This window comes from Schistocerca cancellata, chromosome 3, assembly GCF_023864275.1.
Source record: "Schistocerca cancellata isolate TAMUIC-IGC-003103 chromosome 3, iqSchCanc2.1, whole genome shotgun sequence".
Taxonomy (NCBI): domain Eukaryota; kingdom Metazoa; phylum Arthropoda; class Insecta; order Orthoptera; family Acrididae; genus Schistocerca; species Schistocerca cancellata.
Window position 1 is genome coordinate 839496543 of NC_064628.1, and position 18966 is coordinate 839515508.

The 18966-nt window shown below is 39.4% G+C and overlaps 1 protein-coding gene across 1 annotated transcript in view; it reads left to right on the forward strand.

Moving 5' to 3' along the window:
* LOC126175891 (arylsulfatase B-like) overlaps window positions 1–18966 on the forward strand; it is a 361227-nt gene that overhangs the window by 312063 nt on the left and 30198 nt on the right. Inside the window, exon 8 of the mRNA XM_049922945.1 lies at window positions 9586–9734. Within this exon, the coding sequence (XP_049778902.1) occupies window positions 9586–9734 (149 nt within the window). The remainder of the gene's footprint in view (window positions 1–9585; window positions 9735–18966) is intronic.

Consider the following 18966-nt stretch of genomic DNA (forward strand, 5'->3'; position numbering starts at 1 on the left):
CAAAACAAATGCTTAAGATAATCATGTAAATGATCAGAAAGTTACCATATTTTTAACTGATAATGTTTATTATTATTGTAAAACTTACTTGTCTACATCCCAGTGAGAGGTGGTAATTATGAACCATAGAAAATTAGAGCCTAACTAAAATAACCTGTACTTCTCAACTGCTCCCTCTGTTCTAAAATGGCATAAGACACAAGCCTCTGTTTACCATTTTATTTTGAGGAAAAGGAAGAAAAGCAGGTCCATGCCAGAAAAAAGGTCCCCATTCTACATATACACTCATTGTGGATAAAATGTAATAATACATAACTTCATTACAAAGTACTTCAAAACAAAAGACCTCTTGGAAGAATATACAAAGTACTTCCTGTAACCATTAACACTAATACATTCTGCATAGATTAAATTACAATATCTTATGTTACCATATCTCTGCTATTTATGCTGGTATGTGTAGTAACTTTAGCTGCATACCACAGTCAATAAATCCACCACCAGTTAAAAGCTCTTGCATTTTAACTGCATTCTATCCATCAGTAAGTATCTTATGTACTCACAAATAAAATGAAATTAAGTTTGATTTATAAAACAGATGAGGTTCATACCAGTTAGTACTAATAAGCAAAGCTGTGGATACACATGACACAAAATGCTTGACTAGTTTACATCAGAGCTCAAGAAATCTATTCTAAATCAAACCCTACAAGAACTAAAAACGTATTTGCTTATTTGACCTTCACTAAACTAGCTGTTACCTTGAATAATGTATTATTTTATATGTAAATTTTGCATATCTTTTCAAATCTTGAATCAAATATTAGGGTTCCCATTTTTATAAAATCACTTTAACCTTGAAAATCACACTCAAGGTCACGACCGTTAGTAGCAATGCATCACCCTCTTTGCTACCTACAATTTTTGTCTAAAGCATTTTGCTATAGTCTCATCTCCATCCCAAGTTATTTCCCATTATTGATTAAAATGGTCCATCCTATTTGTAGTTTGAGAAATCTTGTTGCACATTTTAAAATGCAACTGGAATTTGTATAGTGGTAGTATTCTATGCTATTTCACAAGTGTTTCACTTGATTTTCAGTTTTTATGTAAAGTTATAGCTTGTTTTGGTGCCTCTTTCACAGTTTCTCAAATATCACTTGCAATCAAGATAAATGAGTCAAATTTCGTGTGGTACTGTATAGACCTCTGATGTATTGAGAGCTCTTGAGCCCAGTCAAATTCTAATGTCACTATTAATAAGTGTATTCAAAAATTCAGGAAACTTACAAAATAAACTGTAAAACATTTCTATAATCTATGTTCAGAGGTATGTACATTCTGAACTTTCTGTCTTATATCTAGAGGCAACTATGTAATAACCCTTGTGGCTGAATTTTAGTTCTGTGTTTTGGGACATGATTTTATAGCCATTCTAACAGTTGTCCTTATGTTGTGACTGGGTATTTTCCACGTCACCCAAAATTTACATTTTTTTAGCTCCAAGTTGCACTGAGAAGTTTATTTATTGGCATTTAAGCATAAAAATCTGGATTCTCATATTATTCTTGATTAATGAGAATGATTATGGTTGAATTACAACAATCTCATTAGAGATTAGTATGATTTTCTGTTACACAGACTTTGTGTCTCAAATTGAAGAATCTTAGAATATATTCTGTGGTATTCTGGGAACTGATGTCCCAATGACATATGAGACAGTTCTGGTACAATGATACTTTATTAATAGCATGCAGTATGAGACACATCTGAATGGTAGTGAGGTCTAAACTTGACTGAAGTCCACACATATCACACTATTCAGTTGGCGGTCCCTAGTCAGAGATATTACCACAGAGCACCCTGCCAGGAGTGCAAAGGACTGTAGGATGTGGTGGTTGGCAGGTGTCAGTGTATGTAGATGCATGCAACCAATCATGTCATGGCAGGCATGTGTGTGAGATACAATCAGGCCCTTTCTTGAAGAGGCATTGCACAGATGCACCTCACTGGTCCTGTCATGGTTAGCACTCAAGTGAGACACAGTTGGACTGTTTCTTGGAGAATTTGCAATGTTATCACAGGAGTAGCTTAACCGAGGTCACACAAGGAAGGTAGGAGATGAGTTACTGGCAGAAGGAGAGCTGTGAGTACCGGCCGTGAGTCGTGCTTCAGTAGCTCAGATGGTAGAGCACTTGCCCGCGAAAGGCAAAGGTCCCGAGTTCAAGTCTCGGTTGGGCACACAGTTTTAATCTGCCAGGAAGTTTCAAGGTCACACAAAGTGCAGTATGATGTAGTAGTTGTTGCTGCTTGAATCTGGTGTGCCAGGGGTTGTGCTGTTCCATCATGTAGAAGGCCATTTTGGGATTTGCGTGTGGTTCAGTGCAAGTCACACAACTCATTGATGTAGTGTACACAGCGGCCTGTAGTTCCACGCAAAAGTGTCAAATTGTATGTGAAGCCAGAACAATCACACCTGGTGTGATGTGTTGGAGCACAAGGTGATGTTTGTTTTGGCTGGCATGAAGCTAACACCCTGTGGTGAGAGGGAAATGGCTCAATCAGCAGTGATCACACTGAATTGACTCATGATTGTTTTGGCTGGCCTGAGGCTAGCACCCTGCAGAAAGAGTGTGTTGGCTTGATCAGGTTGAGTCAAGCCATCATGACTGGCCACTGTGGTGGGGATGGGGTGCCATCTCCTTTGACGGCAGTTGGGTGAAATTGTGTCGTCTTCATTTCTTGCTGCCACACACTGTATTGGGAATGCAGTGAAGCAAATGGCTGCCATTGTTCAAAAAATGGTTCAAATGGCTCTGAGCACTATGGGACTTAACATCTGTGGTCATCAGTCCCCTAGAACTTAGAACTACTTAAACCTAACTAACCTAAGGACATCACACACATCCATGCCCGAGGCACGATTCGAACCTGCAACCGCAGCAGTCGCACGGTTCCGGACTGAGCACCTAGAACTGCTCGGCCACCGTGGCCAGCGCTGCCATTGTTGATGATTTTGTTAACATAGTGTTGATGATGCCAAACTGTAGCATGAACTAAACTGTCCAAACACCATTCAACTGGTTGAATCACGTGCTCCAGGTATATTGCACAGCATTGATCTGGCGTGGCTGAGACCTTGGAGTTAAACTGCCCATCTATTTACATAGCATGGATCTGTCCAACACTGCATTGACTCAGAGCACTTACATGGTTATTTCATGGAGAGTGTTGGGAACATTGTTCCACAGCAATGAATATTTTGATTAAGTATTCTACGTTCAGGTAAGCCATTTCCTGAGTACTAGTGTATGGTGTAACAACAAAGTTGCACTGCATTGTTGGTTAACTGTTGTCAGCATTGGAGCAATGTTTGTAAACATTAATGGTAATGTTTACATGTGTAGTGCATTTGGTGGTGTCACTGCAGTAGGAAGAGTGGACTATGATGTGACAGGGACTGCTATCCCAATTATGTAAGAGATGGTTTCACTGTAATGATACTTTGTTAATAGTGCACAGTACAACACACATCAAAATGGCAGCAAGGCCTAAACCCAACTTAAGTCCACAGACATCATAGTACTCAGTGTGTGGTCCATGGTCAGGTGGTCAGAGATGTTACTTCACTGGTGTCCCCACAACTTCTTTCATGTCAAACAAGGAGAAATTTGGGAGAGAACTAATGTAGAGGAAGAATAAATAATTTGGGGCAAGGTGATGTCAAAGGACTCTGAAGAACAGTTCAGCTGAATGGATGGCATGATGAAAAGAAGTTATAAGATGAACATCAATAAAAGTAAAACAAAGTCAATGGAATGTAGTTAAATTATATCAAGTGATTCTGAGGGAATTAGCTTAGGGAATGAGACACCAGGAGAACTTTTTAAGAAAAGCACTTCTGCAAAAGAGCCATTTGTTAACACTACATTTAAGTGTTATGAAGTCTGTTCTGAAAGTATTCATCTGGACTGCAGCCTTGTATGGATCTGAAACATGTCCAATACCAATTCAGACAAGAATAGAATAGAAGCTTTGCAAATGAAGAAGAATCATAAAGAATAAATGAGTAGATCAGATATCTAATATGAGGTGCTGAATTGAAATTGTCCATGAAGTAACAGCAAGAAGTGTGTGTGTGTGTTGGAGGGGGGGGGGGGGGTGAAAGTTGTAGACAGAGACTAAGGTTTTGATAGAGTTAAAAGGTTCAAATGGATGTTCATTGCATAATTATGAATACATCAAGAAGCTTGAACAAGATGAACTAGTGTGGAGTGCTGCATCACACCAATATTAAGACTGAAGACCACAGCAAAAGCATCAACACAGAGGAATAGAGTCACTAAGTACAAATGAAAATGAATCCAGTTCTCTGCATAGATCTTGTATCTGTTGTTGTTGTTGTTGTTGTTGTGGTATTCAGCCCTGAGACTGGTTTGATGCAGCTCTCCATGCTACTCTATCCTGTGCAAGCTTCTTCATCTCCCAGTACCTACTGCAACCTACATCCTTCTGAATCTGCTTAGTGTATTGATCTCTTGGTCTCCCTCTACAATTTTTACCCTCCACGCTGCCCTCCAATGCTAAATTTGTGATCCCTTGATGCCTCAGAACATGTCCTACCAACCGATCCCTTCTTCTAGTCAAGTTGTGCCACAAACTTCTCTTCTCCCCAATCCCATTCAATACCTCCTCATTAGTTACGTGATCTACCCACCTTATCTTCAGCATTCTTCTGTAGCATCACATTTCGAAAGCTTCTATTCTCTTCTTGTCCAAACTAGTTATCGTCCATGTCTCACTTCCATACATGGCTACACTCCATACAAATACTTTCAGAAACGACTTCCTGACACCTAAATCTATATTCGATGTTAACAAATTTCTCTTCTTGAGAAACGCTTTCCTTTCCATTGCCAGTCTACATTTCATATCCTCTCTACTTCAACCATCATCGGTTATTTTACTCCCTAAATAGCAAAACTCCTTTACTACTTTAAGTGTCTCATTTCCTAATCTAATTCCCTCAGCACCACCCGACTTAATTTGACTACATTCCATTATCCTCGTTTTGCTTTTGTTGATGTTCATTTATATCCTCCTTTCAAGACACTGTCCATTCCGTTCAACTGCTCTTCCAAGTCCTTTGCTGTCTCTGACAGAATTACAATGTCATCGGCGAACCTCAAAGTTTTTATTTCTTCTCCATGAATTTTAATATCTACTCCAAATTTTTCTTTTGTTTCCTTTACTGCTTGCTCAATATACAGATTGAATAACATCGGGGAGAGGCTACAACCCTGTCTCACTCCTTTCCCAACCACTGCTTTCCTTTCATGCCCCTTGACTCTTAGAACTGCCATCTGGTTTCTGTACAAATTGTAAATAGCCTTTCGCTCCCTGTATTTTACCCCTGCCACCTTCAGAATTTGAAAGAGAGTATTCCAGTCAACATTGTCAAAAGCTTTCTCTAAGTCTACAAATGCTAGAAACGTAGGTTTGCCTTTTCTTAATCTTTCTTCCAAGATAAGTCGTAAGGTCAGTATTGCCTCACGTGTTCCAACATTTCTACGGAATCCAAACTGATCTTCCCCGAGGTCGGCTTCTACCAGTTTTTCCATTTGTCTGTAAAGAATTCGCGTTAGTATTTTGCAGCTGTGACTTATTAAACTGATAGTTTGGTAACTTTCACATCTGTCAACACCTGCTTTCTTTGGGATTGGAATTATTATATTCTTCTTAAAGTCTGAGGGTATTTCGCCTGTCTCATACATTGTGCTCACCAGATGGTAGAGTTTTGTCATGACTGGCTCTCCTGAGGCCATCAGTAGTTCTAATGGAATGTTGTCTACTCCCGGGGCCTTGTTTTGACTCAGGTCTTTCAGTGCTCTGTCAAACTCTTCACGCAGTATCTTATCTCCCATTTCATCTTCATCTACATCCTCTTCCATTTCCATAATATTGTCCTCAAGTACATCGCCCTTGTTCAGACCCCCTATATACTCCTTCCACCTTTCTGCTTTCCCTTCTTTGCTTAGAACTGGGTTTCCACCTGAGCTCTTGATATTCATACAAGTGGTTCTCTTTTCTCCAAAGGTCTCTTTAATTTTCCTGTAGGCAGTATCTATCTTACCCCTAGTGAGATAAGCCTCTACATCCTTACATTTGTCCTCTAGCCATCCCCGCTTAGCCATTTTGCACTTCCTGTCGATTTCATTTTTGAGACTTTTGTATTCCTTTTTGCCTGCTTCATTTACTGCATTTTTATATTTTCTCCTTTCATCAATTAAATTCAATATTTCTTCTGTTACCCAAGGACTTCTATTAGCCCGCGTCTTTTTACCTACTTGATCGTCTGCTGCCTTCACCACTTCATCCCTCAGAGCTACCCATTCTTCTTCTACTGTATTTCTTTCCCCCATTCCTGTCAATTGTTCCCTAACGCTCTCCCTGAAACTCTCTACAACCTCTGGTTCTTTCAATTTATCCAGGTCCCATCTCCTTAAATTACCACCTTTTTGCAGTTTCTTCAGTTTCAATCTGCAGTTCATAACCAATAGATTGTGGTCAGAATCTACATCTGCCCCAGGAAATGTCTTACAATTTAAAACCTGGTTCCTAAATCTCTGTCTTACCATTATATAATCTATCTGATACCTTTTAGTATCTCCAGGGTTCTTCCATGTATACAACCTTCTATCATGATTCTTAAACCAAGTGTTAGCTATGATTAAGTTATGCTCTGTGCAAAATTCTACAAGGCGGCTTCCTCTTTCATTCCTTCCCCCCAATCCATATTCACCTACTATGTTTCCTTCTCTCCCTTTTCCTATTGACGAATTCCAGTCACCCATCACTATTAAATTTTCGTCTCCCTTCACTACCTGAATAATTTCTTTTATCTCGTCATACATTTCATCTATTTCTTCATCATCTGCAGAGCTAGTTGGCATATAAACTTGTACTACTGTAGTAGGCATGGGCTTTGTGTCTATCTTGGCCACAATAATGCGTTCACTATGCTGTTTGTAGTAGCTAACCCGCACTCCTATTTTTTTTATTCATTATTAAACCTACTCCTGCATTACCCCTATTTGATTTTGTATTTATAACCCTGTAATCACCTGACCAAAAGTCTTGTTCCTCCTGCCACCGAACTTCACTAATTCCCACTATATCTAACTTTAACCTATCCATTTCCCTTTTTAAATTTTCTAACCTACCTGCCCGATTAAGTGATCTGACATTCGACGCTCCGATCCGTAGAATGCCAGTTTTCTTTCTCCTGATAACGGCGTCCTCTTGAGTAGTCCCCACCCGGAGATCCGAATGGGGGACTATTTTACCTCCGGAATATTTTACCCAAGAGGACGCCATCATCATTTAATCATACAGTAGAGCTGCATGTCCTCGGGAAAAATTACGGCTGTAGTTTCCCCTTGCTTTCAGCCGTTCGCAGTACCAGCACAGCAAGGCCGTTTTGGTTAATGTTACAAGGCCAGATCAGTCAATCATCCAGACTGTTGCCCCTGCAACTACTGAAAAGGCTGCTGCCCCTCTTCAGGAACCACATGTTTGTCTGGCCTCTCAACAGATACCCCTCCATTGTGGTTGCACCTACAGTACGGCCATCTGTATCGCTGAGGCACGCAAGCCTCCCCACCAACGGCAAGGTCCATGGTTCATGGGGGGTATCTATTCTGACATAACATTCAGTGTAATTTTTCATTTTCTTCAGTTGCACATCTTTACTGTACACATTTTTTCACTTGATTCCAGTTGGCTCTTGCTCCCACTGCTTTTAAAAAATTTGGAACTGAAAAGTGTTTCAAGAGGTTTTTTATTTGTGCTTCTATCAAAACAACTCCAGTTACTCCTTCCTCATAAATTGGTAATAAAGTAGTCCCTTTGCACCCCAAGTAGTGTTTGAATTATTACATTTGTGGCTGCCTGTATAATGGAACACAAGAAGCAGTACTGACCATACAACATATCTATCTTAAAGGGTAATATGGTTATAATAGAAGGAAACATTCCATGAAGGAAAAATATACCTAAAAACAAAGATGATGTGACTTACCAAATGAAAGTGCTAGCAGGTCGACAGACACACAAACGAACACTCTTTCCTGATGAAGCAACCATTTGTTGCGAAAGCTTGAATTTTGTGTGTATGTTTGTGTTCGTTTGTGTGTCTGTCGACCTGCTAGCACTTTCATTTGGTAAGTCACATCATCTTTGTTTTTAGGTATATATTTAAAGGATAATATTGAAGAAAATCCAATACCATTCCACCAGCATCCATTATGGATAAAATTAGCTTGTTTATCATAAAGGTTATGGTGAATATGAAAAAAAAATTATAATTTTTTCTATTTACAACAAGTTTTGATAAATATAGCTGGAAACACTCTTTGAAATTCTGCAGGTCACTGAGATAAAAAATAAATACTCAGAAAGTGTATCTACAACTTGTACAGAAATCAAGCTGGAACAAGTTAAGAAGAGAGTGAGTAAGGGATCATACAGTGGGTATCCACTTTAAATCAAGGAGAGAGGCATGTCAGGGTAATCCATGCAGTTGTGTGAACTGCTGTGCCAAGTTGGCTTACTTGCTAATCCACCTGCCTAGTAAGCTGGAGGTCCCAGTTTGATTCCCAGCCTTGGTACCAATGTTTACTCACTGCTCTATATTCATAAAAGCTTTATTTCAATTCCATGAATAGTTTCAGGCCATTAGGTCCGTGTTCAGGTGGCTACACTACTTTATCACACTACCATTTTCATCAGCAATATATCCATCATGGATAGATAAAATAATTTTAAAACAAAAGACACTCTAGAAACAGAAAATGAAAGCTACGATGTAATGTTTTGAAAACAGAGTGACCAAATGAAAAACTGCAAGCTTTCAGCCAGTTTTCCATAAGAAAGAAAGTCGGGTGTCTTTTTTGAAAGTACTTACCTGGACTGTAGCATTGTATAGCAATGAAATGTGGACAGTCAATGTTACAGACAAGTAGAGAACAGATATTTTGAAATGTTGTGTTACAGAAGAATGCTGAACTGAAGTTAGATATTCCATTTAACTAATAATGAAGTACCATTTGATTATTAAAAGGGTACGTTGATAGGATGCATCCTGTGGCATCAATGAATGTTTAATGTGATAATGGAAGGAGGTGTTGAGAATAAAAACTGTAGTAGGAGATTAAAGCTTTCATGTGGCAAGCAGGTTCAAAACAATGTAGGCTGCAACAGTTCTGCAGATATGAAGAGACAGGCACAGGGTCAACTAGTGTGAGGATCAGCATCAAACCGTGAGGATCAGTATCAAACCAGGCTTCAGATTAAAGACTACAACAACAGTATGTAGTCTTATTATTAGGCTAGTTTTCAGTATGTAAGAGGGTGCTTATCTCCCATCCTGAAGGTGTCAGAGAATGATACACACATTTGAAAAATGTCAAAATATGTAGATAGAAATAAAAGGCAGCATATGCAGAAATAATTACTCTTAATCAGTAAATTAAAGTAACCACAATAAATCATTTAAAAGTATGACTCAGTCATTATTCATTTTAGGTAAAGAATACATTATGGGAAGGTGGAGTAAGAGGAGCTGGCCTCATATGGAGTCCACTACTCTCCAAGCCTAAACGTGTGTCAACTCACATGATGCACATCACTGATTGGTTGCCTACTCTGTATGCAGCTGCAGGAGGAGATGTTTCGTAAGTTTCTATCTATTTTATTTATTTTCATTTATTTACTTATGTTTATTTGATCAATAAACAATATACGTTATATGGGTCAAATCAAATATGTTGTGATGGAAGTTGGCAATTTCAGTGTTCTGAGGAGCCAAATGTTACATCCTCATCACTAATGATAAATGGTTGGAAGGTAGCCAAAAGGATCTGTCATCATAGATATATGGATAGCCAAACAAAAGATTAGTTGTCACAAGTGCACTTTAAATAAATATATTTTACTCAACTTGTTACTGAAGAGCTGCTACACTGTTAAACCTGTGAAACCTCTGGACAGCATTATTTACATCCAAATTGACTTTTATTACCAGATTTTCTGTGTCATTATCTATGAATAGTGTTGAAACATCTTCATAAATAGCTATACTGCCATTATTAACAATGTCTGAGTCGTGATTTATGTACAAAAAGAGAAGCAAGTTGTGAATAGTGAAAAATCACTGAAGGAGATGTTATAGTAGTTAACAAGGGTTTAATTACATGATCTAGGAACAGACAATAGTACAGAAACTTTTTGTAAGTTACTTCAGACAATATTATTAGGATAATGGAAGAGCCTGGTGGAACGTAAATGGTGGAAATGATCTAGCACTTCCCATATGCTTAAAATCATGCAGGGATATCAGCAGTGAATAAAATCATCTCTCCAGTCCAGTAAATGGAGTAAACAGTTTTCGATAATAAAGTGAAAACAAATAAAGTTAAATTTCAGTTAAAGCACATTGTCACAGAATACTTTAATGATGATTTACATATAAGAAGTTCTGTTATCAATGTACAAAGAAGTCTGAGTGACAGTTTCTCCCTGACTGAATACAGGCAACTTATTGAACTCAGATATGTCTGACTGTTGACTGCCTGTGGCATTGTTCATAGTGACTATTTACAGACTTGCATAGGAAGAGTTTTTCACAATGTTGAAATACAGAGCTATTACATTTTTAATAACAGCATAAAAGGCAGGAACTGTAAACAACACTTTCACGCTTTTGATGATGAAGTTATTTTGATAAACCAGTAGCAGTATGTTCTTTATATGCATTTTGTACTGGGTAGTTTTGTTGTAAGCTAACTTTTCAGTGCACCCTTTTATCCCCATTTGTTATGAAATCAGGCCAATAAATTTCCAGAAACCCAATTTTATGCTTGAAATATTTCTCTATGGTAACTAACATGTTTTCTGTAATAAAACTATATGTAACTGAGTAGAGAAGAAGAATGATTAAAAGACAATAATGTTAGACATGTAAATTTAGACTTTCTGAGCATTTACTATTGGTGAAAATCTCAGTTTCCTGCTGGGTTGTATCATTAAGAGATCACTGGAAAATTATGAGCATAACATTCATTGACATGTCATGGTATCTTAATGCTACCACCTGGCCACAAACCCAAGAGCTTTTCATAGTACCAGGGCATTTGTGAAAGGCTTGTGTTCTGAAATTTGAATGAATAAGTAACAGAATTTTTGAGTAGTTATAGTTACCGAGTTATAAGATTAAAAGAAGAAAAAAAATACTCTTTATACCACATAGAAATAGGGCTTTCAGATTAGATAGGTCAGTCCTAAAACAAGGAGAAGAGGGGGAGTGGGGGGGGGGGGGGCAGTTGGATTTTTAAGCACTCATGGTTTTCATGAGTCTTCATCTGCTTTGTTCACTGTAGTGTGGTTAGGCCTCATCTTTTATGAAGGGTTCTGATCCGATATTATTTTTGATCAAATCAGTGCATTATCAAAATAACACCCAAAATTTCAGGACAAACTTTTAAAAACTAGGACTCAGCAGAATCACAGTTATCATGGGTTTAACAATAATAACATATTTTCACATAATCTATAATGCCACTGATGAGAAGTTAACAGCAGTATTGCACATACTGACTGTTCAGACTCATTGGTACCAGAGTAGTCAATTTTAGTGGTGAATTGAATTGAACTGAATTTTGTTTGATGCTGTATGATTACTTGGTGTACAGTAATGTACATGTAATACAGGGCATGCTATAAACAAAAAATTATCATTACCATGTGTTTCTTAAACATTTTGACTATATTCTAACATCTTTGATTATAAATAGAATGTGATAACCACCCCTACACTGTAAAGTTCCTTTTTCACCACATAGTTTTTGAGTTTGGAAATTTGGGGTCATGTACACTATCATGTAGGTTTTTAGACAGTCTTATTAATAATGTGATACCTGAGTACTGGGGTCCTTTCTCAAACACTGTCATCTGGTGGGGTATGCTTTGTACATCATTCTTCCAGTGTGTTGTCGGTGTGTACACTAGCATTTGTAATACAGTCTGCACATAATTTTTGAGGTGTACTGTTGCTTTTTATATGAACAATAATGTAAAAGTTAAGAGTCCTAGATTTTTGAAGCATATTCTGCAAGGTCCCAAGTTTGAGTCTCGGTCTGGCACACAGTTTTAATCTGCCAGGACATTTCACATCAGCGCACACTCCACTGCCAAGTGAAAATCTCATTCTGGCATATTCTGCATGCTTCAGAAGTTGTTATTCTTAAAATGTTCCTGTGCACACAATCTGTTCATCTGCACACTGCGGTAGCTGCTTCATTATGAATGTGATGGACCTGAGTCCATGCTTTTTCCATTTCAGCTCATTTCTGAGGCAATGCCTAGGATTCTAGTGGATTCTACTGCTTGCAGCCTTGTGTCATTCACCTATAAATCCATGTATACAGCCATTTATTTGTTTCAAAATGTTGTTTTTTATGTTTATAACCAGTCCATTTTCCAAGAGCTCCTGGGCTATGAAGTTAGCAGAAATGTATGCTCTTTTCTCAAGCTGTTCCTTATTTTGGTCACTGTTCAATATTCTCATGTCATCTGCATACAACATTTTCTTCTCTTTCTCTTCAACAGCCATGTCATTAACTAACAGATTAAATATTAATGGCCCCATTACTGATCCCTGTGGCAATCCATATTTGATGGCTCTGGTTTCTGACTGGTATGTGTTCCCTGAGCCGTGGTAAAAATTGCTGTTTAGAAGAGCACACCACAGTGTGTTGTGTGAAGCAGTCGCCCTCCGTTTCTGGCGGTGGGGCCGCTGTGGCAATCACAGCTTTGGTGTCTCCCTCTGGTGGGAAAGGGGAAAGGTTGCCTGTTCACGTGCATTTAAGGGGTGCTATGAGCTCGCCAGTTGGTCAGTCTGGGTGAGTCTGGAGTCAGTCTGGGGTCAGTCTCTCATCCCCAGCTTGCTAGTCTGTCTCTCATCCAAATTTGTGGAGCAGTGAGAGAACTCAATGAGTGGTCGCCCAGTCGGGGGCTTAGTTCCCGCATCTGAGTCTGCAATTTAGGCCTCCAGTCTGCTCGAGTTGCTCAGGCAATGGTCATTGGTGATTGGATCGATCGGTTGGTCGGTCGCGCACTGAGACACAAGATGACTTGTCTACCTTGAGTGTCGGCGCATGTGAGGTCACCACATGAGTCAAGTGGGCCGTATAGCAAAGGGTAGTGACTTCACGGCTGACATGAGAGCAACAGGAGTCAACCCACGACATCAGTCTGGCCGGTGTGAGCTGCGATGCCGTAAGATGGGAGATTGTCGTGCCTTCCTGCGTCCGTTGAAGCGGCTGGCAGCGGATGGTTCGGGAGAGCGATTTTGGGGTGCTGCACCAGGTCTTCACCATAAATTGCAGTTTATTAGAAGTTAAGTGATTGGTGATATGTTGTTTCATTTACTTGGTAAATTCTACTTGTTTTCTCTGAGGTCACCAGCCACTTTGTTTTGGGGTCATCCCACCATTCTTCTCTGTTTACCTACCCGCAGGAAGGTGGTTATTTATGAATTGGGTGGTCTGTTTTTCCCCTTGTGGAGTAGGGGTGGGTTAGAGCAACCTGCAGTTTGGGTTGTTTGGTAATCTCCCTATCAATCTGCCGTACGTTAATAGCTGCCTCTGTCATATTTGTCGGATTCAGTGTGTTAACAGATTTATTGCTTGAAGTGTAATGGCCTAATTCCTGAAGTATGTTTTTATCTTGCCTATCATGTTGAGAGGCACTATATGTGTACTGTAGAGAATGTTTGGCCAGCCTTGTATAATTTTATGTAAGATTGCATTTCATGGGCTTTTATTTAAATGGTCATTTTAGTATATAAAGTTACCACCCTTCCACTGTAAGACTTTTCTTAAAAATTAAAGTCAAGTTGCACCTTCGGTGGCAAGTTCATCTTTTAATTTTAGTGGTTTGTATCATTTCCATCCCTCGTACGGGGTGCATAGTGTGTGTGCTTGTGTGAATTGTTAAAACTTTTACTTTAAGGTAATCTGGTGTGTTGCAGATTTGCACCTGTGTAGTCTTTCAGAGGTTGCTGTGAGCCCTGGCAACTACTTCCATAATCACATAGTGTGATTAAATGTGTTAATGTTCTTGATGAATTGCTAGTAAATAAAGTAAATTCTTAAGAAAAAGTAAATTCACGGTTCATTCCCTGTTGATACATACTGTTTATTGTTGCATAAGTATAACAGTATCCGCTCTCCTGCTTGTCATCAAATGCCACAGTTTTCCAATTTTTGTATGAGTATTTCATAATGAGTGGTCCTGACACTTTGGACAGATCCAGAAACATTTCCAATGTGATTTTTTTCCTCATCTAAGTACTGTATAATGTAATCTGCCACACTGCCAGTTGCTGATTCTGTAGATATACTCTTTCTGAAATAATGCTGTGACAGCACAAGAAAATTACCTTCAGTTAATCAACAAAAGTATTATACACTCCTGGAAATTGAAATAAGAACACCGTGAATTCATTGTCCCAGGAAGGGGAAACTTTATTGACACATTCCTGGGGTCAGATACATCACATGATCACACTGACAGAACCACAGGCACATAGACACAGGCAACAGAGCATGCACAATGTCGGCACTAGTACAGTGTATATCCACCTTTCGCAGCAATGCAGGCTGCTATTCTCCCATGGAGACGATCGTAGAGATGCTGGATGTAGTCCTGTGGAACGGCTTGCCATGCCATTTCCACCTGGCGCCTCAGTTGGACCAGCGTTCGTGCTGGACGTGCAGACCATGTGAGACGACGCTTCATCCAGTCCCAAACATGCTCAATGGGGGACAGATCCGGAGATCTTGCTGGCCAGGGTAGTTGACTTACACCTTCTAGAGCACGTTGGGTGGCGCGCATACGACCATCATTGGCACCAAGGCAGAAGCGACTCTCATCGCTGAAGACGACACGTCTCCATTCGTCCCTCCATTCACGCCTGTCGCGACACCACTGGAGGCAGGCTGCACGATGTTGGGGCGTGAGCGGAAGACGGCCTAACGGTGTGCGGGACCGTAACCCAGCTTCATGGAGACGGTTGTGAATGGTCCTCGCCGATACCCCAGGAGCAACAGTGTCCCTAATTTGCTGGGAAGTGGCGGTGCAGTCCCCTACGGCACTGCGTAGGATCCTATGGTCTTGGCGTGCATCCGTGCGTCGCTGCGGTCCGGTCCCAGGTCGACGGGCACGTGCACCTTCCGCCGACCACTGGCGACAACATCGATGTACTGTGGAGACCTCACGCCCCACGTGTTGAGCAATTCGGCGGTACGTCCACCCGGCCTCCCGCATGCCCACTATACGCCCTCGCTCAAAGTCCGTCAACTGCACATACGGTTCACGTCCACGCTGTCGCGGCATGCTACCAGTGTTAAAGACTGCGATGGAGCTCCGTATGCCATGGCAAACTGGCTGACACTGACGGCGGCGGTGCACAAATGCTGCACAGCTAGCGCCATTCGACGGCCAACACCGCGGTTCCTGGTGTGTCTGCTGTGCCGTGCGTGTGATCATTGCTTGTACAGCCCTCTCGCAGTGTCCGGAGCAAGTATGGTGGGTCTGACACACCGGTGTCAATGTGTTCTTTTTTCCATTTCCAGGAGTGTACATAAGCTTTTCCAGAATTTCTGAGAAACCTGATACAATTGAAACTGGCCTGTAGTTATTGGGATTATTCTTATCCCATTTCTTGTGCACTGGCATTACTTTGCTTACCTTTGGCTTGTTTGGAAAATTTTCATCTCTGAATGAACAGTTTGCTTTGTCCAATAATGATGTGATTATTTGTTCATTTATCAGATTTATTATTTGATCTGATATTTCAACATCTCCAGCTGATTTCTTGGACTTCACTTTCTGTATGGTATCCTTCACTTCATCTTATGTTATTGGCTTCAAGGAGATGGTTTTTCTTGTCTCTTTACTTCAGGGAATGTTACATTAAGACAAATGTTAACTGTTATAATAAATACTCCATACTTTTCATTTACATTCTACAGTTGTAGGGTTTCATCACAGGTTTCTCCACTTAATATTCTTCTAAAACCGAGCGAGGTGGTGCAGCGGTAGCACACTGGACTCGCATTCGGGAGGATGATGGTTCAATCCTGCTTCCGGCCATCCTGATTTAGGTTTTCTGTGATTTCATTAAATTGCTCCAGGCAAATGCTGGGATGGTTCCTTTGAAAGGGCACGGCCGACTTCCTTCCCAATCCTTCCCTAATCCGATGAGACCGATGACCTCGCTGTTTGGTCTCTTCCCCCAAACAACCCCTACACTCTTCTAAAGATGTAACTATTTTGCTTATTGATGATCCTGATTTGTTTGGTGTTTATTTTTATTCGGATACTACATCATTTAATGACGTAGTATAAGAATTGACTACATGTGACTCATAGTTACACCTACTGATATTAGGAATGATGTTGTCAATAAGAGTCTGACTTTGAGAAGTTGCTCTTCTCGGAGCAGATAATGTTGTCTCCATGTTAATCTGTAATAACAATTCTTATCATGAAGTCTTCAAACATATCAATGTTTCCCTTTACATTCACTACTAGCAAGTTTGATTTTTTTTTTTTTTTTTTCAGAAAGATGTTAATCTTGCCACTTGTGATCTGTACACACCAGTACACCAGTCACTACACCAGTAATTTCAAAGTCTTATTCTTCAGCTATATGTAATCTTACACCTTTACTGTTTATAGGCTGCAGTAGATTTCCTGTTTTAATATATATAGGCAATCCACCACCTTTATGCCAGATCTTTTAGGAATAACTGGATAAGATAGAGTTCTTTATTGTCAGGTTATTTACTTGACTTTCAGTTAGCCCATATTCACTAATGCATAGTATATCTGGTTCTATTTTCTTGTTATCACTGTATTAAATATTCTGATGCAGTAGTTTTATATAATTTTTCTTTTACTGCCTTACATTTTGTGAGCCATATTCTGTAGTGCCTCCATTTTGTGCGGTGCTTATAATTTTGCCTTTTCACCAAGGGTATTTGCTTTTCAACTCCCATCAGGCCATATTAGTTTTCCTTGCTTCCTTGATTAAGAAGACATTTGTAAAAATTCTGCTGGGCGTTTGAGTTGGAGACCTCAGTCTTTTTAAAGGCATGCCATCCTTTCCTGGGAGTTTTCACATAGAAATTAGTTTGGGACTATGAAAACCTTGAAGATTATCACATTGTTTTTTGATGGCACAATTTATTTTGGAGACTCACTGAACTTCTTTTCTGATACCAATAAGTATCAGCCAGGATCATGCATAGGCACTTTCTGCCAAATGACTCTGTTTCTTATTTTGTTATTCCATCGAGTATAGAGACACCTCTCTTACTATGTTTGTTTTCTGAAACCAGTCTTGTAGCTGCTTGTTTTTCATTTACCATATTTTTAAAATGTTTGTTGCATTGTAATTCTCAGTTGCCCATCAATTTTGCAGTTGGAAACAGTGATATTTTTCAGCAATGAGTCACCAATTACTAGAAATCAATTTTCACTCCCTTGCATAGTTGTGGTCTTGTCTCATCTTTTACTGTATGTCACCATCTTCCATTTATATTTATCTACAGATGTTTGGCTTGTTGAGTTTTTCATGAAATCATCGGAAACACTGGACGTGTTGCTGTTTTTGAAGTTTGTACGTGCACTCATATTTTTGTGGTCATGTTGTTTTTCTGTTTGATGGATTTCACACACACACACACACACACACACACAACACAGGACTGCTTTTCTCATATTAATCTATCATTTTCTTTTGTTATAGTCAATATTTTTGATTTTAATGCCTCAGTGTTATTTCTTGTTTTCTGAATTCCCTGCACTTACAAGGTGAGCCATTTCATCATTTAAACAGCCATAGCTTGTCCACAGAAAATCATCATTGATGAATTTTAGGTTTACTTTCATGCACTTTTTGTGTAGCCAGTAGCTACACGTGACACACAAAACATCTTTCAATACTTTCTATTCACATTCTCTCTGCAAAGAAATGTTTATTTCTTGCTTTTTTAATGAGAGCAAAGTGTCACTGTATTTTTCCTGCTGATGCCATCTTGCAGACATGTGTATTTGCTTTAGATTATTATTTTTATTATGTAAGCTCATACAAGGGAGAATAACGAATGAAGTTTTTATTACTGTCACAGCTTTTACTGTTTTTAACTTGTGTCTGTTTTTGTCCTCTGCCCACAAAGCTTTAATCACTGAAAATACTCCTTTCAATAAACAGAAAGGTTTAGGTATTTGTTTTTCCCGTGTGTTGTTCAGGAGTGGAATGGTAGAGAGATAGTATGATTGTGGTTTGATGAACCCTCTGCCAAGCACTTAAATGTGAATTGCAGAGTAATCATGTAGATGTAGATGTAGATGAAGTGAAAATTCAATCAAGCTTCTAATATATTTTCATCACACTCTCTCATTGTGAGAAAGAGTAAAAGTTTCCTGCCATTTTATCTATATTCCATTCCAGCAGTTTATCATCACACTATTTACTAATACAACAGTACTTATTAAGCAGTTCTTCCTGGATGGAACAACACACAAAATATGGGAAAGGCAACCACTCACTTATAGCTGACTATTGTGTGAAGCATAGAAACATGTAACAGAAAACAGTATTCACACTAGCTTTTGAGCACTTGTGGTTTTTCTAGTAACAGTACACACATTCCCACACACAGCTACACAGTCACCCAAATGCACATTCACACAGTCATGATGAGACTAATTATTGATCATCAATTACTGAAAGCAGTTGCTTGGGCTAATGGAGGTAGTCAGGGGTGGAGAAGAATACACAAGACAAGGAGGCAGCAGCAAGATAAGGCAAGGCAGGTCTTTCTACAGATGACTCAG